Below are 26385 nucleotides of genomic sequence, written 5' to 3'. Positions count from 1 at the left end.
ATAATTTAAACTATTTATTAGTCACAAATAGACTTACGTTAGCACTGAAATGAAATTGCTACGAAAATCCCCTAACCGCCACACTCCAGCGCCTGTTCGGATACATTGAGGGGCAGTTTAGCATGGTGAACCCACCTAACTCGCACATCTTTGGATTGTGGGAGGAAACTGAAGCACCTGGAGGAAACCCATGCAAACACAGGGAGAACGTGCAAACTCCACAGATGGTGACCCAAGCTGAGGATCGAACCCTGGATCCCTGGTGCTGTGAGGCAGCAGTGCTAACCACCCTGCCACCGTGCCCGCCTGGCACTGAGTTACAGCGTGACTGTTGGGGACAGGCACAGTGGGTCAGCTGATCGTTTCTTGTCTATTTTTCCTCATAGAGGCAACTTGTTTTTTTTTCACGAAAGGGAATGTTACACTGTGAAGGTTGAGGCACTGCAGAGCTTGGCTTTCAAATTCAACCAGGAGAAATTGGATGTCACTGGAATTTATTCCAGCGATCAATCACTGCAATTTTCGAGGGCCTGAAGGTACCTGATGTTAGAGCTCCCTTTGTTAAAGTGAAGCTTTTTTGGCAGTCGCCCAGCAAAGCTGAAGCATTTGAGCCCTTAACTAGCTCTGCGTGGGCTCTGCTGCCTGGCTAAGGCAGCTTGAATCATTAGACGTTTGTGGCCAGCAATAAATAACGGAGAGTGTAATTAATTTTGTGTCCGATCACTCCTCTTGCCAGACTGTTTAATTGCTGCCCTCGGGCAGTTCTTTTTTTCCACTTAGATGGAAAGCAGGTTAATTCTCCGGGGAAGTGCGATGGTATCTGACTGCTGTCATTTTGGATCAGATGTTTTGAGAGGAGCTGCAGAGAGAAAGCTTCTCTGCTGGAGTTTAATTGCAAGTGACATCTGTGTGATGATCCTGCCAATGGAAAGCAGATAGTCTTCTTGGCGAGTGTTGAGGTGTTGCAAAAGCTCGAGCAGTAATGGGTTTAAATTCTGCTGTGGCTTTCTGAATTGAAGCACAAAAATGTTTTCATCTTGTTCCAAGAAGGAAATTGCCACCATTGGCAATAGATACCCCCCCCCCCAAAAGAAACTGGATAAAACGCATCCCCTTTTTGAGAAAAGTCACTGATTTCAGTTTGAAGTTGTGAGCAGTGAGGGCAGGAGATTAACCTACAATCAATTAGCTATGGAGTCTTCATTCACTTGACGATTGTAGAGAGCTTTTGGCAAAAGCATTGGGGCGACAGAGTGGCACAGTGGTTAACACTGCTACCTCAGTGCCAGAGACCCGGATTCAATTCCGGCCTTGGATCACTGTCAGTGTGGAGTTTGCATATCCTCCCCGTGTCTGTGGGTTTCCTTCGGGTGCTCCAGTTTCCTGCCACAGCCCAAAGATGTGCGGGTTAGGTGGGTTTACCAAGCTCAACTGCCCCTTCGTGTCAGGGGGGATTAGCAAGGTAAGTAAGTGGGGATAGGGCCTGGGTGGGTTTATTATTGGCACAGGCTCAAACGGCCTCCTTCTGCATTGTGGGGATTCTATGATTTGGCTTTGTTTACAAGTTGATGTCAAGAGAACTGAGCATTTGGATTTGATTGACAACACCGGGTTCTATATGCACATCGATGACTCCCAGCTCAGCCTCGCCACCATCTTGAATCTTCCATTATCTCCTGTGTTGTCAGATTACTGGTCTGCGGCCACTCCTGGCTGAGCTGATGTTTCTTCCAATTCAATATCTGCACGATGAACGATGTTAGTTTGCACCCATGTCTCTGCTCCTTGCCCCTGCCTCAGACTGAGCCAGAATGTGTTCTGTTGGACAGTGGGCTGAGTTTCAGACCCCATATTCTCACCAGTGTATTTTCACTTGTCTCTGTCCCATCTCAGCCCATGAGGAGCTGAAATCCTCATTCACAGTTAAGTTAACCTGAGACTGGATTATTCCAGTATTCTCCTGGTCAGTTTTCCACCTTGTGCCCTTCATCCTGAGGCTGAACTCTGCCTTTCACACTTAGTCCCTTACGCCCATTATGTCTATATACTTGCCAACAAAAATTTAGCTCCCATTTAAGAACTGCCTTAGTTATAAAGTTCTCATCCTGTCATTGAGATCTGTCCATGACCTCTGACCTCACCCCTCCTATCTCTGTAACCTCCAGCTTTAGAAGCCAGTGAGAATTTTGTGTTCCTCGAAACCTGGCCACCCAGACTTCCTCCATCTGTAACTTCATTAGTCGAGGATCAAAGCTGTGGTGTTCCCTCACTAAAACCCCTTCTCTCTTTTTTTCAAGATGCTGTTTCAGCTCTGGGATGGGCCGCCATTGTTGATGCAGTGCTGCCCCCCCCACCCTGACGGCACCTGGTGGGGAGAATCGGGGCTTGGGGGTTGAGCCACCAGCTGCAGGGGTACCCAGCCTTTGGTTTGCTGTTGCTCTCACAGCATTTCCCGCCTGGTCCACTTGAGTTTCCGGTGTGGGTGATGAATGTTGTCCGGGACACGGCAGGAACCGAGGTAAAGCTCACGTTCCCCAAGTGAGGAATAGTGCCATCACTGGTGGGGAAAAGAAAAGCAGAAATGTCACCTGACAACTGTTGCTTTGAGTTCAGTCTGCGTCACAAGGTTTACTTTTCCAAGATTCCCTGTACCTTTCACCACAGACACCTTCTTGTCTGAGGTACTGTCATTGACTATGGCTGAAAGTTCAGCTTTCAGAGTGAACTTGCCAGCATTATTGTCATGCACGTCCCAACCCTTCAGAATGCGGAAGAGGCAATTCGTTTGACATAACTGATTCCGTTAACCCTGGTAAATAATAAAACAGTGAGGAGTTTCAGCATTGTGGTACCTCACACTAACTTGATCTTTCTCTATACCCTAGCTATGACTGTAACACTACATTCTGCATTCTTTCCTTCTCTGTGAACGGTATGCTTTGTCTGTATAGCCCGCAAGAAACAATACTTTTCACTGTATGCTAATACACGTGACAATAAATTAAATGAAATTGTCTCCCATTCCTGGACCTCCAGAGCTGCCAGTTTAAAGCACCTTTAAAATGCTGAGTTTGTTCAAAGGAGTGGCCAGCAGTTTTATCTGCTGGTCAAGGAACATGGCAGGTCACAGCTTGGCTCATGCTGGACGATGTGTGGGAACGATGTGTTCTGAAGCCCTTGGGCAGCACAGTGGTTAGCACTGCTGCCTCATAGCACCAGGGACCCAGGTTCAATTCCAGTCTCAGGTCACTGTCCGTGTAGAGTTTGCATGTTTTCCCCGTGTCTGCGTGGGTTTTCTCCAGTTGCTCCAGTTTCCTCCCATAGTCCAAAGATATGCAGGCTAGGTTGATTGGCCATCCTAAATTGCCCTTTAGTGTTGGGGATTAGTAGGGTAAATATTATTAAGGATAGGACCTTGGTGGGATTATTGTCAGTTCAAGCTTGATGGAGCAAATGGCCTCTTTCTGCACTGCAGGGATTCTATCGTTCTACAAAATACATCACTTGGCACAATTTTGGATTCATGAAGGCTCTGACTCAAGCTATTGACACAAATAAGTAGTCTCACAATACCAGGTTTAAAGTCCAACAGGTTTATTTAGTTGACAAGCTTTCGGAACACTGCCCTTTCATCAGGTGATTTGACAGTGCACGTTAACCACCCAGAACGGAGCTGGTGATGATTGTTAAATGGTGGCAGGAACTTGGTGAGAGGTGGCTTTAGCTGGATTGAGCAATCCAGTTTGGTTTTGGAAGCTCCTACAGAAGCTGTGCCATAGAATCGTAGAATCCCTACTGTGCTTAAAGCCCATCGAGCCTGTACTGATCACAATCCCACCCAGGCCCTATTCCCTTCACCCCATGTATTTACCATGTTAATTCCCCTGACATTCAGGGATGCTAAGTTTAGCATGGCCAATGTACTTAACCTGCACATCTTTGGACTGTGGGATGAAATCCACACAGACGGGGAGAAAGTGCAAACTCCTCACAGATTGTGATCTGAGGTCGGAATCGAAGCCAGGTCCTTGGCGCTGTGAGGCATCTGTGCCAACCACTGTGCTGCCCCTCATTAAACTTCTGGAAGGATCGGTGCAACATTCATCCCCTAGTCTACATAACCAAAATTGCCAAGATATATAGAAACGAGAAGGTGCTTTCTCCCGACCCCCTTGCTCTACATTATGGACTCCGAGCTTTCATTGAAATGGTGTTCTTCAGTTAATGACATTTTTTTGACACCCAAACATGTTGCATTATCTTTAAATCATTTTCTCAGTGTGGCTGATGATGTCTGCAGAAATGTCGAGCATTTACTGTGGAGTGTGTGACATTGAATTCCATAGTTGTTCCACAGACCATACCTTCCCAATAGGGAGGTTCTGTACTTGATCAAACACTAATTACTGCATACGGGAACTCAGTGTGACTCCAGTGCAAATGGGACTGCCAGCAGATGTTCTAGAAAGCTCCATGTGAGTGCAAAATACTGCAGAATATTCATACTCTGAAGGGATGCTTGCGGCAAAGTGACCTATTGTGGACACAAAACTGAATCCATGTGAAGGTGTGAGCTGTAAATACATTTGAGATCAGTTTATAGCTGTGCTGACAAGATTTTTATCTTGCAAGTTGAAGGTCTCTGGAGTTTAGTTGAGCTTTTGTTTTAGCATGTCCGTTATATTAATGGACTGTGGAGGTGGAGGAAATGGCTCTTGCTTCTGTCAGAGGAAGTTATCTTTTGTAATTATGGATTACTTTACTCTGCTGTCCTTTCACCTTTTTGGGATCAATTTAGAAGTCATGTTGAGCTAGTGGACTGTGATAAATATCTCTTTCCACAGTCAACAGCGTGTTTTTATTCTTCAATTTATCTTGACTCAAAAAAAAATGATGCTGGAAACCATTCTGACTAGACAATGACACGGAGCTGTGACACATATTTCTCTTATGTTTAAGATTCAGTCCCACTTTGGTAAGCAAGCACTTAATCAGGTATGATACTGTATGTGCTGTCTGGGGTTAAACCGAACACACTTGTTGCTGTGATTTGCTGAATAGGGTGGCACAAGATAGCGAAATGAGAATTAATTGACAGATCACATGGCTTGGCTACAATCTGATTTATCCGCAGAATAAGATTTGGAGTTGTGGAAGATTGGCAGAGTAGATACTCACTTTTAACATTATACCTCACTTAACAATGATCAGATGTCACTCTTTGTAAAACCTTCCAGTAATGCTGAAGCCAGGCCTGCTGTGACACAAGCGTTAGCTCAACTCTACCCCATGGTGCGTTCACCTGCTTCGCTCCTGGTCAGTCGAACAGCGGCTTACCGTCGCCTATTGGGTGACGTCCTGTACCCGAGGAGGGAGCTGTCAGTCAATCACTTTCTCCAGAGAAATCCTACGACATGGTACCTGCCACTAGAACTCAAAATGACATGTTCCAGGCAGTCGCAATTTACTCACCACTCGAAGGTCTTAATGACACTTGGCAGCTTTTCTGCAGAGCAGAATTGATTGACAGTGCGCCCTGTGGAAATGATGATGTACGTGTGACATCTGGACTTTCTAATCCCCTGCCACATGCGTGAGGTGATTCAGTAAGCACCCAAACTCTTGGGGGTGACCGTCTACATGCACAAACCTGAACACACTGCAGTTGAGGGCCCCAGATGTACAAGTGAGTGCGATTTCCTTCTCGGGCTGAGAGAAACCCGGTCTGCAATCATAGAATTTAAAGAAGGATGCTTACGAATAATAATAGTTAAAATTTGTGGTGATGCCTGCCAGAATAGGGCAGGAATTCTCCATTCTCCCATGCCCCGTGCCACCAATGCCAGTCAGAATGGAGAATATGGCGCTCAGCCACATCTCCGTTCACAGCAGCAGGACTGGAGAATCCCAGCCATGGGCAAAGTCAGGGAACTCCGACCCTGGATTTCACTTCTGTTAAAGTGGACAGAATTAAAATAGCAAGCAAGAATGAAGCAACTTGGATAATGACAATTGCCCGTTTCTGTGAAATAAGTACGTGCAGCTCAGTGGATCTATGCTGCTGTTTATTCTCTCTACAAACTGCCCCCTGTCCTCCTCCATCTGACCCCATCAGCATCTCCTTCTATTACTTCCTTCCTCACTTGTTTCTGTCCTTACCCCTTAAGCTCAGCAGTGCTTTGCTCCTCAGTTAATCCCTGAAGTAGTGAGTTCAGTTTGGGAAATGTTGTTCATCTTTTTTAATCTACTGGATCACAGAATGGTTACGGCACAGCATGAGGCCATTTGGCCCATCATTACTGTGCTGGCTGTCTGCAAAAGCACTCTCCTGCCCTTTCCCCACAACCCTTCAATTATTCCTTTTTAAGCCATGCTCCATCTTAAAAAGTTTTATCCCTGAGTCCTGCAATTCTATTCAATCTTGTCTCACCCTGTCCACTGTTCCTCCAATGACCATCAATTGTAGATTCAGCTGCTGGTTTCTGTTTGAAATTGCACTTAACTCTCGTTTTGTCGAAGCTTGAACCAGCTTAGAGTTGAGCAAATAAGTCGTAAACCTGTGTTTATGTAGTTAGTGAAAGAGCACACAGGAGTGATCATACTGGGATATGGTTCCTCGTAGAAGGGATGTTTTGATACCTCAGCAAATGATGTTTCTTTGTGTAAAATGCTGGTTAGTTTTCCCCTCCTCCCTGCACAATCTGATGGAGAACCAATCTGTATCATCTTCACCATTGCTCTGAATGAGATAAACTGACTCAGGACAGATTGTTGACCCTGTGTCTGCTCTCTGTAGCTCGCTGGCGGCGTCTCGGCTCTGTGCGGCTCGCTGGCGGCGTCTCGGCTCTGTGCAGCTTGCCAGCGGCGGCATCTCGGCTCTGTGCCGCTCGCCAGCGGCGGCATCTCGGCTCTGTGCCGCTCGCCAGCGGCGGCATCTCGGCTCTGTGCAGCTTGCCAGCGGCGGTGTCTCGGCTCCGTGCGGCTCGCCAGCGGCGGTGTCTCGGCTCCGTGCAGCTCGCCAGCGGCGGCGTCTCGGCTCTGTGCAGCTCGCTAGCGGCGGCGTCTCGGCTCTGTGCAGCTCGCCAGCGGCGGCGTCTCGGCTCTGTGCAGCTCGCCAGCGGCGGCATCTCGGCTCTGTGCCGCTCGCCAGCGGCGGCGTCTTGGCTCTGTGCAGCTTGCCAGCGGCGGCATCTCGGCTCTGTGCCGCTCGCCAGCGGCGGCGTCTCGGCTCTGTGCAGCTTGCCAGCGGCGGCGTCTCGGCTCTGTGCGGCTCGCTGGCGGTGTCTCGGCTCTGTGCAGCTCGCCAGCGGCGGCGTCTCGGCTCTGTGCGGCTCGCTGGCGGTGTCTCGGCTCTGTGCAGCTTGCCAGCGGCGGCGTCTCGGCTCTGTGCGGCTCGCTGGCGGTGTCTCGGCTCTGTGCAGCTCGCCAGCGGCGGCGTCTCGGCTCTGTGCAGCTTGCCAGCGGCGGCGTCTCGGCTCTGTGCGGCTCGCTGGCGGTGTCTCGGCTCTGTGCGGCTCGCCAGCGGCGGCGTCTCGGCTCTGTGCGGCTTGCCAGCGGTGTCTCGGCTCTGTGCAGCTTGCCAGCGGCGGCGTCTCGGCTCTGTGCAGCTTGCCAGCGGCGGCGTCTCGGCTCTGTGCGGCTTGCCAGCGGCGGCGTCTCGGCTCTGTGCGGCTTGCCAGCGGTGTCTCGGCTCTGTGCAGTTTGCCAGCGGCGGCGTCTCGGCTCTGTGCGGCTTGCCAGCGGTGTCTCGGCTCTGTGCAGTTTGCCAGCGGCGGCGTCTCGGCTCTGTGCGGCTTGCCAGCGGCGGCGTCTCGGCTCTGTGCGGCTTGCCAGTGGTGTCTCGGCTCTGTGCAGTTTGCCAGCGGCGGCGTCTCGGCTCTGTGCGGCTTGCCAGCGGTGTCTCGGCTCTGTGCAGTTTGCCAGCGGCGGCGTCTCGGCTCTGTGCGGCTTGCCAGCGGTGTCTCGGCTCTGTGCAGTTTGCCAGCGGCGGCGTCTCGGCTCTGTGCGGCTTGCCAGCGGTGTCTCGGCTCTGTGCAGTTTGCCAGCGGCGGCGTCTCGGCTCTGTGCGGCTTGCCAGCGGCGTCTCGGCTCTGTGCGGCTCGCTAGCGGCGGCGTCTCGGCTCTGTGCGGCTCGCTAGCGGCGGTGTCTCGGCTCTGTGCGGCTCGCCTGCGGCGGCGTCTCGGCTCTGTGCGGCTTGCTAGCGGCGGCGTCTCGGCTCTGTGCGGCTCGCCTGCAGCGGCGTCTCGGCTCTGTGCGGCTCGCCTGCGGCGGCGTCTCGGCTCTGTGCGGCTTGCCAGCGGCGTCTTGGCTCGTTGCGGCTCGCTAGCGGCGGTGTCTCGGCTCTGTGCGGCTCGCTGGCGGTGTCTCGGCTCTGTGCGGCTCGCTGGCGGTGTCTCGGCTCTGTGCGGCTCGCTGGTGGTGTCTCGGCTCTGTGCAGCTCGCCAGCGGCGGCGTCTCGGCTCTGTGCGGCTCGCTGGCGGCGTCTCGGCTCTGTGCAGCTTGCCGGCGGCGTCTCGGCTCGTTGCGGCTCGCCGGCGGCGTCTCGGCTCTGTGCAGCTCGCCGGTGGTGTCTCGGCTCTGTGCGGCTCACTGGCGGCGTCTCGGCTCTGTGCGGCTCACTGGCGGCGTCTCGGCTCTGTGCGGCTCGCTGGCGGCGTCTCGGCTCTGTGCGGCTCACTGGCGGTGTCTCGGCTCTGTGCAGCTCGCCAGCGGCGGTGTCTCGGCTCTGTGCGGCTCACTGGCGGTGTCTCGGCTCTGTGCGGCTCACTGGCGGTGTCTCGGCTCTGTGCGGCTCGCTGGCGGTGTCTCGGCTCTGTGCGGCTCGCTGGTGGTGTCTCGGCTCTGTGCAGCTCGCCAGTGGCGGTGTCTCGGCTCGCCAGTGGCGGTGTCTCGGCTCTGTGCAGCTCGCCAGTGGCGTCTCGGCTCTGTGCAGCTCGCCAGTGGCGGTGTCTCGGCTCTGTGCGGCTCGCTGGTGGTGTCTCGGCTCTGTGCGGCTCGCCAGTGGCGGTGTCTCGGCTCTGTGCAGCTCGCCAGCGGCGGTGTCTCGGCTCTGTGCGGCTCACTGGCGGTGTCTCGGCTCTGTGCGGCTCACTGGCGGTGTCTCGGCTCTGTGCGGCTCGCTGGCGGTGTCTCGGCTCTGTGCGGCTCGCTGGTGGTGTCTCGGCTCTGTGCAGCTCGCCAGTGGCGGTGTCTCGGCTCGCCAGTGGCGGTGTCTCGGCTCTGTGCAGCTCGCCGGCGGCGTCTCGGCTCTGTGCGGCTCGCCAGTGGCGGTGTCTCGGCTCTGTGCGGCTCGCTGGTGGTGTCTCGGCTCTGTGCGGCTCGCCAGTGGCGGTGTCTCGGCTCTGTGCAGCTCGCCGGCGGTGTCTCGGCTCTGTGCGGCTCGCCAGTGGCGGTGTCTCGGCTCTGTGCGGCTCGCCGGCGGCGTCTCGGCTCTGTGCGGCTCGCCAGTGGCGGTGTCTCGGCTCTGTGCGGCTCGCCGGCGGTGTCTCGGCTCTGTGCGGCTCGCCGGCGGTGTCTCGGCTCTGTGCGGCTCGCTGGCGGTGTCTCGGCTCTGTGCGGCTCGCCGGCGGCGTCTCGGCTCTGTGCGGCTCGCCGGCAGCGTCTCGGCTCTGTGCAGCTCGCCGGCGGTGTCTCGGCTCTGTGCAGCTCGCCGGCGGTGTCTCGGCTCTGTGCAGCTCGCCGGCGGCGTCTCGGCTCTGTGCGGCTCGCCAGTGGCGGTGTCTCGGCTCTGTGCGGCTCGCCGGCGGCGTCTCGGCTCTGTGCGGCTCGCCAGTGGCGGTGTCTCGGCTCTGTGCGGCTCGCCGGCGGTGTCTCGGCTCTGTGCGGCTCGCCAGCAGCGGCGTCTCGGCTCTGTGCGGCTCGCCGGCAGCGGCGTCTCGGCTCTGTGCGGCTCGCCAGCGGCGGCGTCTCGGCTCTGTGCGGCTCGCCGGCAGCGGTGTATTGGCTTCCTGTGTCTTGTCAGCAGCGGCGTCTCGGCTCTGTGCAGCTCGCCACCACAGTGATCAGCAGAGCCATCCAGGAGCAACATAGCTGTGATACGTTGGATGACGCTGCCTTATTAGGCATGTTGCAGGCTAAAATATTCTCAAATCCTATTATTATGGCTGGCTGCATGCCCAGAGCTGTTTGTTCAACCTCTTGAACTCTGAGGGTGTAGAGGTGAAATCCCCAAAGCAAATGGCATATGGAGATTCCAGTGAAAATTCTCCGTTCCCTCAGGTGTTTTAGATTGGGTAGTTTTTCACCTCAGAAATGTCATGTTTTTATTTAACATCTCCACGCTTACTCTACTTTATACTTCACGTTGACAGCTCTTTTTAATTTAGAGCAGGTTTCCAAGATCTTCCAACATCAATGAATGTTTCTCCCAACATAATTTATGGTGTGATTTCTTGCAGGATTTGTGAATTTTCTCATATTTATCTGGAGCAATCATGATCACTCCTGCCTTTGAATTAAGTCAAGAGCCTAATTTCCTCACCATCATCATCCACGTCCCATATGCAAAAGTGAACGAAGTTGACCTGTATATTGATGGAGCGGACTTCAAATTTTATGCAAAGCCATACTTCTTGAGGCAAGTACTACAGCAATGGGATTCCGAGTACATTGTTTTAATTGCCCCAGCCCTTGTGCTAAATTTTGTTGTGCTATAATTTTTGTTACTGTACATTGGCAAGCTCATTTATCACTTTACTAATGTGGGATGTATCATTATATTGAAGGCTCTTTATAAAAATGAGTTGTTAACACAATGTGTTTTTAGCCTTATAACCTCAAGCATCTGCTCTCTCTTTGTGAAAACAGATTAACCCTCCCAGGAAGGATCGTGGAGGATGGGAGAGAAAAGGCTTCTTACGATGCTGATGCAGGTAAGGATGTCGCTTTAATCTCGGGTGAAATTATTTCAACTAGTTGTAAGGGGTGTAAAATATAACACCAGAATGATGAACTCTTATGCTATCCTTGCTGGTTTTAGAGCATTTTAAAATCAGTCTGAAAGTACCTCTGTCATTGAGACGTGAAATATTTTTTGAGCTTTCTTTTTAAATTTGGCCTGGATGTAACTAACAAAACCTTCGGACGTGTTAACTGTGTCAGTTGACAAACAGATTTATCATATTTCCAGTAGAATTTTCTTTCAGATTCATTATACGATCTTTATTTAATGCATGGACAATATTTTTGTCCCCAGGGTGTAACAATTATTTTGGCTAAAGCACCGATTTCTACCTTTATCTCCAATATTGACCCTGACTACTTGGCTTTTCGGTAGTGGTGGTTAAAATGAACAGAAGTTAACTCCAATAGCTAACAATACCTGTGATGTGGAGATGCCAGGGTTGGACAGTAAGAAATCTCACACCAGGTTAAAATCCAGCAGGTTTCTTTAAGCTTTTGGAGTGCTGCTCCTTTGTCAAAGGAGACCACTGATTCCAAATAAACCTGTTGGACTTTAACCTGGTGTTGACAGACTTCTTACTAAAAATACTTGGCCGTCGCAAGAGATTTGAACCAAACTTGGGTTTTGCACAGCTTGGGCGACTGTGTGGAGTTTGCACATTCTCCCTGTATCTGTAATTCCTCTGGGTGCTCCTGTTTCCTCCCGCAGTCTGGTTAGGTGCGTTGACCATGCTAAATTCTCCCTCAGCGTACCTGAATTGGCGCCAGAGTGTGGCAATGAAGTTACTGTGAGATTTTCACAGTAACTTTATTGCAGTGTTAATGTAAACCTACTTGTGACACTAATAAATAAACTTTAATAAAGAATGTATGCTTTATTCAGTATTTTCCTTAAGCACAGGCAGGTTGTGTGTCTTTTGTTTCCAGCGTATTTCCATTAAAAATAAGTGATCTTTCTAAAGAGACGTCATAGTTGTTTGGTAACACAGAACTTGAGAAAAAAGAAGAGGTGAAGCCTCAATTAAAAAATGCCTCTTTTATCTTTCGATGAGATGTAGTGTGCTGACACCAGTGACTTATCCCAAAGGGATCAATTTGCCCTCTGTCAATACAGCAATTGGAGTTTTCGCCTCACCAAATGGACTAAAGCTGTTCTGTTGCTGAAATGGGATGTGTAAATAAAGCTTCGGGAAGTCAGGCAGCCTGTTGATGTCGGCACTGAATTACGTTCCGAGAACTGATGGTTATCACTTTCAGCTGAGCAGACAGAAATGATTCCAACCTGTGCCTTCTGGCACACTGGGGGACAGAAGCAATTTGTTGGTCAGTTTAATTGGCAATAATCTCCCGAAACCCTTATTAATTTCCTCCAGCTGGTATCAGAGTGAAGGAGCAAATGAGAAATGACAGTGAATGTTAGCAGTGTTGATCTAACAGAAAATGACTTGGATGTACACGCACGCTGTGGATCACTTCGGTTAAACACTGAACCTAACTCAATCTCGAAAGAATATCTGCTTCCACTATCGCTACTTCTCGATGCTTTAGACTTTATGCGTCTTCAGTGAGTCTGTCTTTGTGTTGACTTTAAATTGTAGTGTGAAATGTGTTAGTGCACTCTGAACTCTGCTAGTGGTGCAAATCAGAAAATCCTACAGTGCAGAGGAAGGCCATTTGGCCCTTCCGGTTTGCACTAACCACAATCCCACCCAGGTCCTATTCCTACAACCCCATGCATTTACCCCAGCTAGTCCCCCTGACACTAGGGGGCAATTTAGTATGACCAATACACCTAACCCGCACACCTTTGGACTGTGAAGAGGAATCCGGAGCACCCGGCAGAAATCCACATAGACACAGGGAGAACATGCAATCTCCAAACAGTGACTCAAGTCAGGAATCAAACCTGGGTCCTCGGTGCTGTGAGGCAGCCGTTCTAACCCACAATGCAATCTAATTTGGCACTCGTTACCACCAGCTCAATAACCTCAGTCAACGGCCAGAAGAATCATAGAATCCTACAGTGCAAAGGAGGCCATTCAGCCCATCGAGACTGCACCAACAACAGGCCCATTCTGTGACCCCACGTGTTCACCCTGCTAATCCCCCTGATACAAAGGGGTAATTTCACATGGCCGAGCCACCTAATCTGCACGTACTTGGACTGATGGACATGGGGAGGGGAACTGTGCCAACCTTTTCAGCCAAAAAAAGAGAGATCATTGCTGAAAAACTGCACAGTTCACACAAGCAATGGGATGGGGCAGATATGTGACCTCAAGCTCATGCCAAGGTCAAACACAACTCAAAGGTTGTGAACAATCTGACTCAGCTTCAGACAGCAGTTAGAATTAAAGTTTTAAAGTTGATTTATTAGTGTCACAAGTAGGCTTATACTAACACTGCAATGAAGTTACTGTGAAAATCCCCGTGTCGCTACACTCCATTGCCCGTTCAGGGAGAATTTAGCATGGCCAATGCATCTAACCAGCACATCTTTTGGACTGTGGGAGGAAACCAGAGCGCTGGAGAAACCCAGGCAGACATGGAGAAAATGTGCAGACACCGCACAGATAGCCACCCAAGCCGGGAATTGAACCTGGGCCTCTGGCGCTGTGAGGCAGCAGTGCTAACCACTGTGCCACCTCTATCCCAAAGTATTGGTGCTGCGGTTATTGCCAAATCCGACTGGTGAATTCTGCGAATGGGTTGGCAGCTAACCCAGTAGTGTCAAGCAATCCAGACAAGGCTGAGAGTACAGTCAGGATTTGTTGAAGGGCAAGTTTGAGAACTTCCCGGAGAAGAGATTAGATATGCTGGAGTATCTTGTCTAAGTCCATTAAGATAATCCACAGTGTGAGGAAGTATTATTCATTTTTTAAACATTGCAACAACACATTTATATTGCGCTTTTCAGACAAATAAAATGCTCAAGGTCCTTCAGAGGAGCTTAATTGAGACAAAAAGTGACTCTGAATTAAAGAAGGTGACATTCGGGCCAGTAACCAAACATCTTAGCTTCAGAGCTAAGGTTTTGAGATTTTAATTATGTCAAGGTGCACAGTGCCTTAAGCGAATTTGACTGCAAACGGTTTTCTCTGTGCATGGAATTTCCGTGAAATAAAGCTGTTTAATGATGCGTGTAAAACTTGGTCTCACAAAGCAATTACTCAATCTGCCTTCAGACTGATTGGATAGCTCCGCATGCAACAGTCATAAGGGTGTCGGAGATGCCAACCCTCTAGGGCAGCTCCGTAGCACAGTGGTTAGCACTGCTGCTTCACAGCTCCAGGGACCTGGGTTCGATCCCTGGCTTGGGTCACTGTCTGTGTGGAGTTTACACATTCTCCTCGTGTCTGCGTGGGTTTCCTCCGGGTGCTCTGGTTTCCTCCCACAGTCCAAAGATGTGCAGGTTAGGTTGATTGGCCACGCTAAGATTGCCTCTTCGTGTCCTGAGATGCATAGGTTAGAGGGATTAGTGGGTGAAGTATGCAGGGATATGGGGGTAGGGTCTGGCTGGGATTCTGGTCAGTGCAGACTGGATGGACCGAATGGCCTCTTTCTGTACTGTAGGGTTTCTATGATTCTATGATTATCCTGGAGTCAATTCCCATAAAAGACACAAAGATTTCTAATCAAACCAAATAACATCACTGCAGCCAAGAATGTGTTGTGGATAGACTTGAATCTGTAACAATAACTGTTGGTACTTAAATATCTCAAGCAGCTGACAGGATTAGATGTAATCGTGTTAGGGGGCACACAGGAACATAGGAAGAGTAGGCCATTCAGCCCATCAAGCCTGCTTTATATCATCCACTTTATTGTTTTTATTCCTCAGACATGGACCATAAACACGGGCATGGATCAGTTGGATCAAGTGGTCTGATTCTGCATTCTATGTTCCAAGTCATTTTGCTGGCTTTGGCAGCTGAAATAAAACACTCTGTGCCAAACTTTTCAACCAAGGAATTGCCACCCCATTTTGTGGAGTTCATTTCTGCTTTTGCCCAAGTGCAGTGTCCATTGCTTGACTAAGTTGGGGAGGTTAGATGGAACATCACTCCGTATCTGTGTGGAAAGCTCTCTAAGATTGCCACCTCCACCTCTGTAACATTGCTTAACTGTGACCTTGCCTTGGCTCATTTGCAGCGGAAACCCTCGTTCATGTTTTTGCAGTTACTATGTTTTAATTTGCACCTGGTGCCATTCACAAATCCCCCTGTGGCAGTTTGTGGCCTACACAAGCTTCTGTTTCAGAGTCCTCATCATGGATACCAAATCTCTTCAAGCCCTCACCTACCGCTATCTCTGTAACCTCTTCCAGCAATATGAATCTTTGATGTCTCCACTCCTCATATTCTGGAATCTTCTGCATCCTCAATTTTTAATCATTCCATCATTGATGGCCATGCTTTCAGCTACCTTGACTGTAAGGTTTGGAGTTTCCTCCCTAAATCTCTGTCTCTCTCTCTCTCTCTACTCTTGCATGTCACCGAAAATGCTCATTTACACTTATCTCTTTGACCAAACTTTTGAATATCTGTCACTGGCCTGATATCTCTCTTGGCTTGGTGGCAAATCTATTTTTTAATATTGGTAACACCTCTGACTGAAGTATCTTGGGTTGCTTTACTTTGTTAAAGAAACAACAATCTGAGTTGCCTGTTGAAGGAATGTTGAACTGTCATCCATTTTCTAGCTCTGATGAAGGGTGATCTTGACTCGAAATGTAGGCTCTATTCTTTCCCAAAGATGCTGTCAGACTTGCTGAGGTTTTCCAGCATTTTGTGCTTTTGTTTCAAATTCCAGCATCAGCAATATTTTGCTTTCATCTATTTTCTTCATGCATAATGGTTCGGTTGCTTTGTTTGAATTATAAATGATATCCCTCAACCCTACTGTCAATCAATTTAACTCTTTTAGAACTGAGTTTCCCTATAAAATCAGCATTTTTAACACATTCAATCAAGGTACAGGTATGAGTCACAAATTATTATTTGGTTTGTGTGCCACAGTTTAAAAGCTGTGTGTGCTTGAAGAGAGCAACATCCTAGACCCAGCCATCTTCAGCTGCTTCATCAATGACTTTCACAAGGTCAGAAATGGGAGTATTTGCCTATAATCGTACAATGTTCACCAATGACTCCTCAGATGCTGAAGCAGCCCATGTCCGAATACAGCAAGATCTGGAACAATATCATGGCTTGGGCTGATGAGTGCTAAGTAACATTCAATTGTCTGGCAATGACTACTTCCAGCAAGAGGAAATCTACGGCCCCCTGACATTCAGTGACATTTCCATTGCTAAATCCCCCACTATCAATATCCTGGGGGTTACCTTTGACCAGTAACTGAACTGGGTGGGCCACATAGACACTGTAGGTCCAAGAACCAGTCAGAGACTAGGAATCCTGCAATGAGTGACACATCTCTGGACTTCCCAGAGACTGTCCACAATTTACATGGCACAAGTCAGGAATATGATGGAATACTCTCCTGAATGAGTGAGGCTCCAAGAACAGTCAAGAAACTCAATACCTTACAGGACAAAGCAGCCTGCTTGATTGGTGCCCATTCCACAAACATTCACTTCCTCCACTACTGAATAACAGTAACAGTTATGTATGCCACCTACGAGATGCGTAACAGGAAATCACCAAGGCTTCTTAGGCAGCACCTTCCAAACCCACTTCCACCTAGAAGGACATGGGCACCAGACACAGGAAAACACCACCACTTGCAACTTCCACTCTAAGCCAATCTGCATTCTGACTTGGAAATTCGTCCCCATTTCCTCACTGTCACTGGATCACAATCCTGGAACTTCCTCCCTGTCAGCATTGTGGATGTACCTATACCACATGGACTGTAACAGTTTAAGAAGGCAGCTCATCAACACCTTGAGGGCAATTACAGATGGGCAGTAAATGCTGGCCTAGTCAGAGACATCCCATGAATGAATTAAAAAAAGGTATTGTTATGTTGTGATATTTTGGAATTTAGTGGCTCTTTAGAAGGTTCAGATGGAATTGCTATTTGGTGATGAGCAAACAGATGTGATTATAATTTGACTTTAGAGTGAAAGATCAGAAATAATTTGAAATAGATACAGGGAAGAGAGAAGACGGTAAAATGATTAAACCGGATTTAAAAACAGAGCTGAATTGGTGAAGGAAGTTCCTTATGTTTAATATAAGAACATAAGAACATAAGAAATAGGAGCAGGAGTAGGCCATCTGGCCCTTCGAGCCTGCCCCGCCATTCAATAAGATCATGGCTGATCTGTCGTGGCTCAGTTCCACTTTCCCGCCCTCTCCCCATAACCCTTAATCCCCTCTCTTATCAAAAACCCATCAACCCGCTTCTTAAAAATATTTAGCGAGGCAGCCTCCACCACTTCAACGGGCAGAGAATTCCAGAGATTCACCACCCTTTGAGTGAAGAAGTTCCTCCTCAACTCCGTTCTGAACCGCCCCCCCTTTATCTTGAGGCTGTGCCCCCTAGTCCTACTGTCTTTTTTGAGCGGGAAGAGTCTTTCCACCTCTATCCTATCCATCCCATTCATCATCTTATACGTCTCAATGAGATCTCCCCTCATTCTTCTAAACTCTAACGAGTACAAGCCTAGTTTATTCAGCCTCTCCTCATAGCTCAACCCCCTCAACTCCGGTATCAGCCTAGTAAACCTCCTCTGCACTCCCTCCAAGGCCAAAATATCCTTGCGCAGGTGCGGCGCCCAAAACTGCACACAGTACTCCAGCTGCGGCCTCACCAATGCCCTATACAGCTGCAGCAAGACCTCCCTACTTTTATATTCAATCCCCCTCGCGATGAAGGCCAGCATCCCATTCGCCTTCCTGACCACCTGCTGCACCTGCAGGCTGGGTTTTTGCGACTCATGCACAAGGACCCCGAGGTCCCTCTGCACCGTCGCCTGCTGCAGTTTTTCGCCCCGTAAGTAATAGTCCTTCCTACCATTCTTCCTACCAAAGTGGACCACCTCACACTTGCCAACATTAAATTCCATTTGCCATTTCCTGGCCCATTCGCCCAGCCTATCTAGATCCTTCTGCAGACTCTCCACACCCTCCGCACAATTTGCCTTTCCCCCAATCTTGGTGTCATCAGCAAATTTCGACACCCTACACTCGGTTCCCTCCTCCAGATCATCTATATAAATGGTAAATAGCTGAGGCCCCAGCACCGACCCCTGGGGCACCCCACTAGTCACCAACCGCCAATCCGAATAGCACCCATTGACCCCCACTCTCTGCCTCCTATTTGACAACCAATCCTCTATCCACGCTAACACCCTACCCCCAACTCCATGTCCTCTGACCTTCTGCAGTAACCTCTTGTGAGGTACCTTATCAAACGCCTTCTGAAAATCCAGAAAGACCACATCCACCGGCTCTCCTCTATCCACCGCCCTAGACACATCCTCATAGAACTCCAGTAAATTTGTCAGACACGACTTCCCTTTAATGAAACCGTGTTGCGTCTGCCCTATCAAGCAATTCCCTTCAAGATGCCTCGCAATTTCCTCCTTAATGACGGATTCTAACATTTTACCTACCACAGACGTTAAACTAACCGGCCTGTAATTCCCCGCCTTTTGCCTGGCACCCTTCTTAAACAACGGCGTAACATTAGCCGTTTTCCAATCCTCCGGCACTTCCCCGGAATCCAGCGACGTCTGGAAAATAACCACCAAGGCATCCACTATCACCTCCGCCATTTCTTTCAGAACCCTCGGATGCATTCCATCCGGTCCTGGGGACTTGTCCACAATCAGCCCCTCCAGTCTGTCGCGCACCACCTCTCTAGTAACAGTAATGTCATTAAGACCCTCCAGTCCTACCACCTTTCCATCGCTAACACCCGGCAAATTATTCACGTCCTCCTCCGTGAAGACAGAAACAAAAAAGTTATTCAAGACCTTAGCCATATCCCCATCCCCTACCACTAGGTCCCCTTTCTCATCCGCTAAGGGACCAACGTTCACCCTAGCCAGCCTCTTCCTTTTTATATATTTATAAAAACTCTTGCTATCCTTTTTTATATTAAGCGCTAGCCCAGCTTCATAGCTTCTTCTACCCTCCTTTATCAACTTTTTTGTCAATCTTTGTTGACATTTAAACCTTTCCCAATCCTCTTCTCGCCCACTGCTCTTAGCTACTCTAAATTCCTCCGCTTTTAATTTAACACTTTCCTTCACCTCCTTCGTTATCCACGGCTTATTACCTCTCTTCCTACTGTCCTTTTTAACCATCGGAATAAATTTCTGCTGAGCACCAAGAAAGATCTCCTTAAAGATCCTCCACTGCTCCTCAGCAGACCTACCTTCCAACGCGCTCCCCCAGTCCACATTCGCCAATTCTTCTCTCATCCTACCATACTCCCCTCTATTCAAACAAAGGACACGTGTCCGGGAACCCACTTTCTCCTCCTCCATCTGCAACAGAAACTCCACCATACAATGATCACTCTCTCCAAGAGGATCCTTCACCTCAAGGTCCCTAATTCTACCCGCCTCATTACATAGCACCAGATCCAAGATAGCTCGCTCCCTCATCGGCTCCAACACACACTGTTCGAGGAAACTATCCCGGCAGCATTCCAAGAACTCCTCCTCGAGCCCACCTCGTCCAACATGGGTCGACCAATCAATATGCAGATTGAAATCCCCCATAACTACTGCCGTCCCATTCCTGCACGCCGCACTTATTTGCGCGTTGACAGCCCGCCCCACCTCCAGATCATTATTCGGGGGCCTATAGACGACACCCACCAGCGTCTTCCTCCCTTTGCTGTTCCTAATCTCCACCCACAACGATTCCACGTTCTGCTCTTTGGTTCCTATATCATCCCTTGCTACCACCTTGATGCTGTCCTTAATCAGCAGAGCTACGCCACCCCCTCTTTCCTCCTGCCTATCCTTCCTAAACACTTGATAGCCCTGTACATTCATCTCCCAGTCCCTGTCACCTTGCAGCCACGTCTCTGTAATGGCCACCAGATCGTATCCATTTGTGTCGATCTGCGCCACCAGCTCATCCACTTTATTCCGAATGCTTCGTGCATTCAGATAAAGCGCTTTCATCCCAGCCTTCTTCTGGACCCTATTTGCCGTAACGCCACCACTTGGGACATCCTCAGCCTCCTCCCTTACCTGTACCCTATCCTTAACTGTAGACCTCCTAACATCACCTACCCTCGCACCCTCCCCCCCCCTAATTAGTTTAAAGCCCTGTCTACAGTCCTCTTTACTCGATTCGCCAGCACTCTGGTCCCAGCACGATTCAGACCAACCCCATCCCGCCCGAACAAGTCCCACCTACCCCAATACTGGTGCCAATGCCCCATAAATTCGATCCCATTCCTCCCACACCAATCTCTGAGCCACCCATTCACTTCCTTTATCCTGTCAACCCTACACCCGTCTGCACTCGGTTCAGGCAGTAGGCGTAATGTTTTCTCAGGCAATGATGAATCTACCTTAAAATGGCACCATAGACATCCAGGAACGATGCTGAAGAAACTAATTACAGTTTTTTTCCACAATTACATAAAGCTCCCAGCTGTCCTTGGAAAGGGAGCATGCGGGTTCTGTAAGCACAGTCGAGGCTTCCCATACCTGGTGGGAACTGTGGGGAATGGGGTGTTTTACTGGCTTTTTAAATCACATTTTGACTTTGTTTTAAGTTTCTATTGCTACATGTTTTTGTTTAATGCAGTATACCTTTTAGAAGCTCCCCCTTTAATTTGTCCTTTTAGTTTAATTGATTTAACCCCAAAATTGTATAAAGGTTTCCGGCTACCCAATAACTTGTTTACCAGGTACCCCTTCTTCTGTAATGAAATGTATGCCTTTAATCTCTCTTGTATGGCTAATCTAGCCTACACTTATCAATTAATACTAAAACACCATAAGCCACTCGGCTATGTTTAACGTCCACCTTATTTTTAATGCTATTGTCTTTGAGCATGCTGCGGAGTGCTCCCCGGTATTTGAAGTGAGGGAGATTTAAAATCCTGATTAAAGATCTAAATACAGAAGATGCTGAAGTAATGGTGGTAAATGGAATGTCTCACTTAGCACAATACAGATCAATTTCTTCGTACTTTGCCAGAAATGACCGTCCCTTAATCATGTTAAGTTAACTTTTGTGTATTTCTGTTTCTAGGAGTCTTTACTATAAAGGTTCCAAAAGAAACCCCTGACGAATACTTTGAGGGGTTGAATATGCTGACTGTGATGCTTGCACCAAAAGGTTCAAGATCTGCAAAGCCACTGCTGGAAGAGATCGGTATGTTTCCTGCAGTCTGATTTCATTTACCCCCTCTCCCTCACCATTTACTTCCTTAAGTAAACCGTTATAGAAGCTGTATGAGTGACTGAACACTAATATCCACTGAAATCCCTGATTGGATAGAGGCGGTGGGTAGTTCTTGAAATGCCCTTGCCCCGTCCCCGAAGCATTGTTGCAAAGGGGTTTGCTTGGTAGGTTTTCGATATGTAAAAATGTTGATTGTTTCTCTTGACGTTTTTCTTAGTTGCTGTGTGACAGCTCGAATGAACTCAGTTGGTCCTTTTTTCCTGTGAGAGCAACTGGAATAATGGAATCCAGAGGAGAAATGGTTTGCGATTGTGCCTTTGGGAGCCTATCTATTTTACTGAATTTGAGATGATGCATTTAATTATGTTTAAAATTAGCTGCTGCTATCAGTAGTTCCATTGGAACTAGAAATTATACTGGCAGCGATGGCAGTACAAATCTCCAGTGCTGAATTAGCACCCCATTCTAACAGACTCCAATTTGCTTTCAGTGAATGCTGTCTGGTTTGGTTGATCGTGTCCTGGTATGAACTAGCTCAGGTCCTGAACTGGACTCCATTCGCAGCATCACAATAAACAGTGAAAGGAAGAAAAATAGCACGAGGATTTGAGTTGTGTGTCAATTTTTATAGTTTATTTGTTAGTGCGACAAGTAGGCTTGCATCAACGCTACAATGAAGTTACTGTGAAAATCCTCTAGTTGCCTGTTTGGGTACATTGAGGGAGAATTTAGCATGGCCAGCGCACCGAACCAGCACGTCTTGTCTTGGACTTTGGGAGGAAACCCACGCAGACACGAGGAGAATGTGAAAACTCAGCACAGTGACCCAAACCAGAATCAAACCCGGGTCCCTGGTGTTACGAGGCAGCAGTGCTAGCCGCTGTGCCATCCATGTTGCCACTTTTTTTTAGAGGGCAGGACATTAAAGTGCTTGAGTCTGAGTTACAGAAAACTGTTTATGGTTTGGAATTTAGAATAAAATCCCTAAAGTGCGGAAGGAGTCCATTCAGCCCATTGAGCCTGCACCAACAACATTCCCACCCAGGCCCTATCCCCGTAACCACATGTATTTACCTTGCTAACATCCCCCTGACACTAAGGGGCAATTTAGTATGGCCAGTCTACCTAACTATACATCTTTGGGCTGTGGGAGAAAACCGGAGCACCCACAGGAATCCCATGCAGACATGGGGAAAACTTATAAACTCCACACAGTCATCAGAGGCTTGAATTGAACCTGGGTCTCTGGAGCTGTAAGGCAGCAGTGCTAACCACTGTGCCACCATGCAGCCCACTTTAACCCTGATTGTTAAGAATCATTTTTTTTGGCAAGATAACATCACAAAAATTATGACCATATGGTGTGCATGTTATGAAACTGTGCCTGCTCCAGGGTTTAATTTGTGCCAGGAAATTTAAGAAACTAAAACAAAATTCAGTTTTAGCCCATGTCATCACACAGTTACTGAAGGAACTATTTTAATGTTAGAACATTTCACCTTGAATGTGCTATGTATAATATAAGAACGATCTATTTTAGTTGCTGAATTCATTGTTTTTAAACACCTGGCGGATAACACAAAGCTTCATCAAATTTCTCAAAAGTTCCATTTAGTTGCTAAAATTATGTTGTCTTAGTATATATTAACCCAGGATTTTACAGAGTGGGGGGGTTGTGACCTGCGGATGGGTCATGGGTGGGCGTAAAAAGGATCATGGTATCTCCCAAAGATCACCTGACTTAGGTGCCAAGAACTTTCACTATAAGTGCGGCCAAACCCAACTGCCTCAATTTTTAACTCCATTGGAAATTATGTTTATGAACCATATGGAACGAGTAGAGTGAGGCACTGAAACCATGATGATTTCAGTTCTGAGGGTTTTGAACTCTGAGTCACCAGTATTTCACTACATATAACGCACAGGGCTTTATATCCTATTTGTGTTGGCACAATTAACCAAACCAAACTTAAGAAATTATCTTTATATTGCTTTAGCTTCTTCTTTGTAGGCTGTTCACCAGTGATCCTGGCACTCTGTACAGAGCATGTCCTGTCTCATTGTGGCGTCGGCAGCACGTCCAGAATGTACACTTGGCGCCAAGTGCCCAGTGTGTAACGTGCTTTAGGCGCAAATTCACTCGAAGGCGAGCTCCTTGCAAACTAGACAAGAGGACTGTGGACTTGCATCATTTTGGGATGAGGAAGAGACGGCCAGAAGCAATGATAGGCAGTGCACCTACTGGCCAGGATCTCTCATCAGAATCTACTGGCGAGAGTCCACAATGGGACAGGACAGTGCTACTGTTAGCTCTATACAGAGTGCCAGGATCACTGGTGAAAACCTTCAAAGAGGAAGCTGAAGCAGTATAAAGATGATTTCTTGAGGTATGGTTTAGTTCATGGTGCCAATGCAAATTACAATGTCATGCCCTTGTGTTATATGTAGGGAAATACTGGCGACTGAGTTCAAAACCCTCAAAACGACAAAGACATCTGAAGACTAAGCATGTCAATCTTGAGAGCCAACCTTTGGCTTTTTTAAGAAGAACGCAGCAAGAACTGAAATCATCAGCTCAAGTTCTTCGCAGAAACGTGATATTGAATGACAAAGCCCAGTTAGCCTCTTACATGGTAGCTTACCACAGCACTGAAGAGAAAATGCCCCACGTTTCAACATTTGGAATGGCTCACATGGCCATAGCTGAGGGGTCAGCTAAAAAAACTGAAGCGCATCCCACTTGGTGATAACACAGTGGCTTGGCGAATTAATGATATTACTGAGAATTTGGAAGTACAGCTTCTTTCTCGTTTAAAGTTGGCACTGGAGTTCCCGGTGCAGCTGGATGGCGGGGGAGGGGGGGTTCCCGGTGCAGCTGGATGGGGGGGGGGTTCCCGGTGCAGCTGGATGGGGAGGGAGTTCCCGGTGCAGCTGGATGGGGAGGGAGTTCCCGGTGCAGCTGGATGGGGAGGGAGTTCCCGGTGCAGCTGGATGGGGAGGGAGTTCCCGGTGCAGCTGGATGGGGAGGGAGTTCCCGGTGCAGCTGGATGGGGAGGGAGTTCCCGGTGCAGCTGGATGGGGAGGGAGTTCCCGGTGCAGCTGGATGGGGAGGGAGTTCCCGGTGCAGCTGGATGGGGAGGGAGTTCCCGGTGCAGCTGGATGGGGAGGGAGTTCCCGGTGCAGCTGGATGGGGGGGGAGTTCCCGGTGCAGCTGGATGAGGGGGGAGTTCCCGGTGCAGCTGGATGGGGGGGGGAGTTCCCGGTGCAGCTGGATGGGGGGGGGAGTTCCCGGTGCAGCTGGATGGGGGGGGGAGTTCCCGGTGCAGCTGGATGGGGGGGGAGTTCCCGGTGCAGCTGGATGGGGGGGGGAGTTCCCGGTGCAGCTGGATGGGGGGGTGGTGGGGAGGGAGTTCCCGGTGCAGCTGGATGAGGGGGAGGGGGGTTCCCGGTGCAGCTGGATGGGGGGGTTCCCGGTCCGGTGGCGTGGGAGTACAGATGTTACAGATTGTGCAATCTTGCTAGTTTAAGTTAGATATGTTTGGCAAAATTTGTTTTTTGAGGATATACTGTGCTGCTCAACATTACCAACCAACGTGACTGGTGCACAACAAATATTGTGAAGCGTTGGGAAATGTACCTCCTCTTGGTTAATTGCAGAGGAATCGCAAGCGATGGAGCAGCTGGGAAAAACAGCGGAGTTTATAGTAAGGATTAAGGAAGCAGCTGGTCAGGACATCTGGAATCGTTGCTTCATTCATCATGCGGTATTGGCATTGAAAGGAGTTCCATCTGAATTTGAAATGGTGCTGAAAGAAACTGTGAAAGTTGTGAATTTCTCTAAACTCAGCACACTTAATACCAGGCTTTCCAAATCTGTGCTTCTAAATGGGGGTCGAGCGCACACAATTATTATTCCATACAGAGGCATGTTGGTTGTCGAGGGATTGGCTGCTTGGCAGAGTTTGCGAACTCGGGTATGAAATCCACGCTTTCCAGCTTGAGAGATGGTTCCCTCCGGCCGATTCGTTTGGCAACGAAAATTGGATGCCAGCTCTGCCTCACCTTGCAGAATCTTTTTGGTTCTGAACAAGCTGAACCTAAAATGGCAAGGAAAGGTTAGTGATTGTTTTCAGCACTGGGAATAAAGAGATGCTTTCCAAAAGTCGTTGAAAGCTTGGCAAATGCGAGCAAAAAGCCAAAACTGCTACATATCGCCTACACTGCAGTGTTAGTCAGGGAACTTTCGATAGACTGACAAGCCGTAGTCAATCGCATCTGGCTGTGCTGATCGACAGTCTGTCACTACTTTCCAGAGGAAGAGTTTCAGATTTCACTTGACTACGACAGAGAGCCTTTTGAGTGAAAGATTTCCTTTATGTACTTTTGTTTTAAAAGTGTTCCTTGATTTAATTCCTGTATGACCTGGCTCTGCTTTGAGGTTATGTTCCTTGTTCTGGGTTCTCCAACGTAGGAATTGTTTCTCTGTATCGCTATCAAATGCCCTTATATTTAAAACACTCTGATTAGATCACCCCAGAACTGTCTTAACTCGAGGAAATATAAACCAAATGAATGCAACCTGACCTCGTAATCTAACGTTTTAAGCTAAAGTATCCAGTGAATCTGTGCTGTACCCTGTACAAGACAACTATGTTCCTGAGGTATGGTGTCCAAAACTGAACGAATACAGTAGGTAGAAGGTGTATCTGGGTGAGTGTTTGTATCTGTATATTATGTAGTCTCATCAGAGTTGTAAATGGACATGCATACCCTGTGCCTGAACTCAGAGCATTTCCTGCCATTTTGGATATGTTGAAATAGGCTCACTTATCGAATATGTTGATGAAATATGGTGGTTGCTGAGCTGCCATTGGCTCTTCATAACGTTAAAATTTTTTACTCAGTCTTTCCGAGCAGAGTGGGTGAAACACTTTGTCAATTTCTTCTGCAGGATCCTCCATCAACACTGAAGAGGAGGAAGATCTGAAAGAGTTTGACTGGGAAATTGAGCAAAGTCCCTTTGTGGAATTGGAAGGAAATGTTCTAAACTCCAGCTGTTTCTATGGTTTTGGGAACCTGAGATCAGGAGTTTTCAAGAGATTGCAGGCAAGTTTTTGGTGTTCTGTCATTCAGGCTGAA

At 48.6% G+C, this 26385-nt stretch overlaps 1 protein-coding gene across 1 annotated transcript in view; it reads left to right on the top strand.

Annotated features, from left to right (window-relative positions):
- shq1 (SHQ1, H/ACA ribonucleoprotein assembly factor) overlaps window positions 1-26385 on the top strand; it is a 133700-nt gene that overhangs the window by 10777 nt on the left and 96538 nt on the right. Inside the window, exons 2-5 of the mRNA XM_080186320.1 lie at window positions 10399-10577; window positions 10808-10872; window positions 21094-21216; window positions 26198-26352. Coding sequence (XP_080042446.1) covers window positions 10435-10577; window positions 10808-10872; window positions 21094-21216; window positions 26198-26352 — 486 coding nt within the window. The 5' untranslated portion in view covers window positions 10399-10434. The remainder of the gene's footprint in view (window positions 1-10398; window positions 10578-10807; window positions 10873-21093; window positions 21217-26197; window positions 26353-26385) is intronic.

Source organism: Carcharhinus amblyrhynchos, chromosome 3, assembly GCF_965287045.1.
Source record: "Carcharhinus amblyrhynchos chromosome 3, sCarAmb.v2.hapA, whole genome shotgun sequence".
NCBI lineage: Eukaryota > Metazoa > Chordata > Chondrichthyes > Carcharhiniformes > Carcharhinidae > Carcharhinus > Carcharhinus amblyrhynchos.
This window is presented reverse-complemented; position numbering and strand designations above follow the sequence as displayed.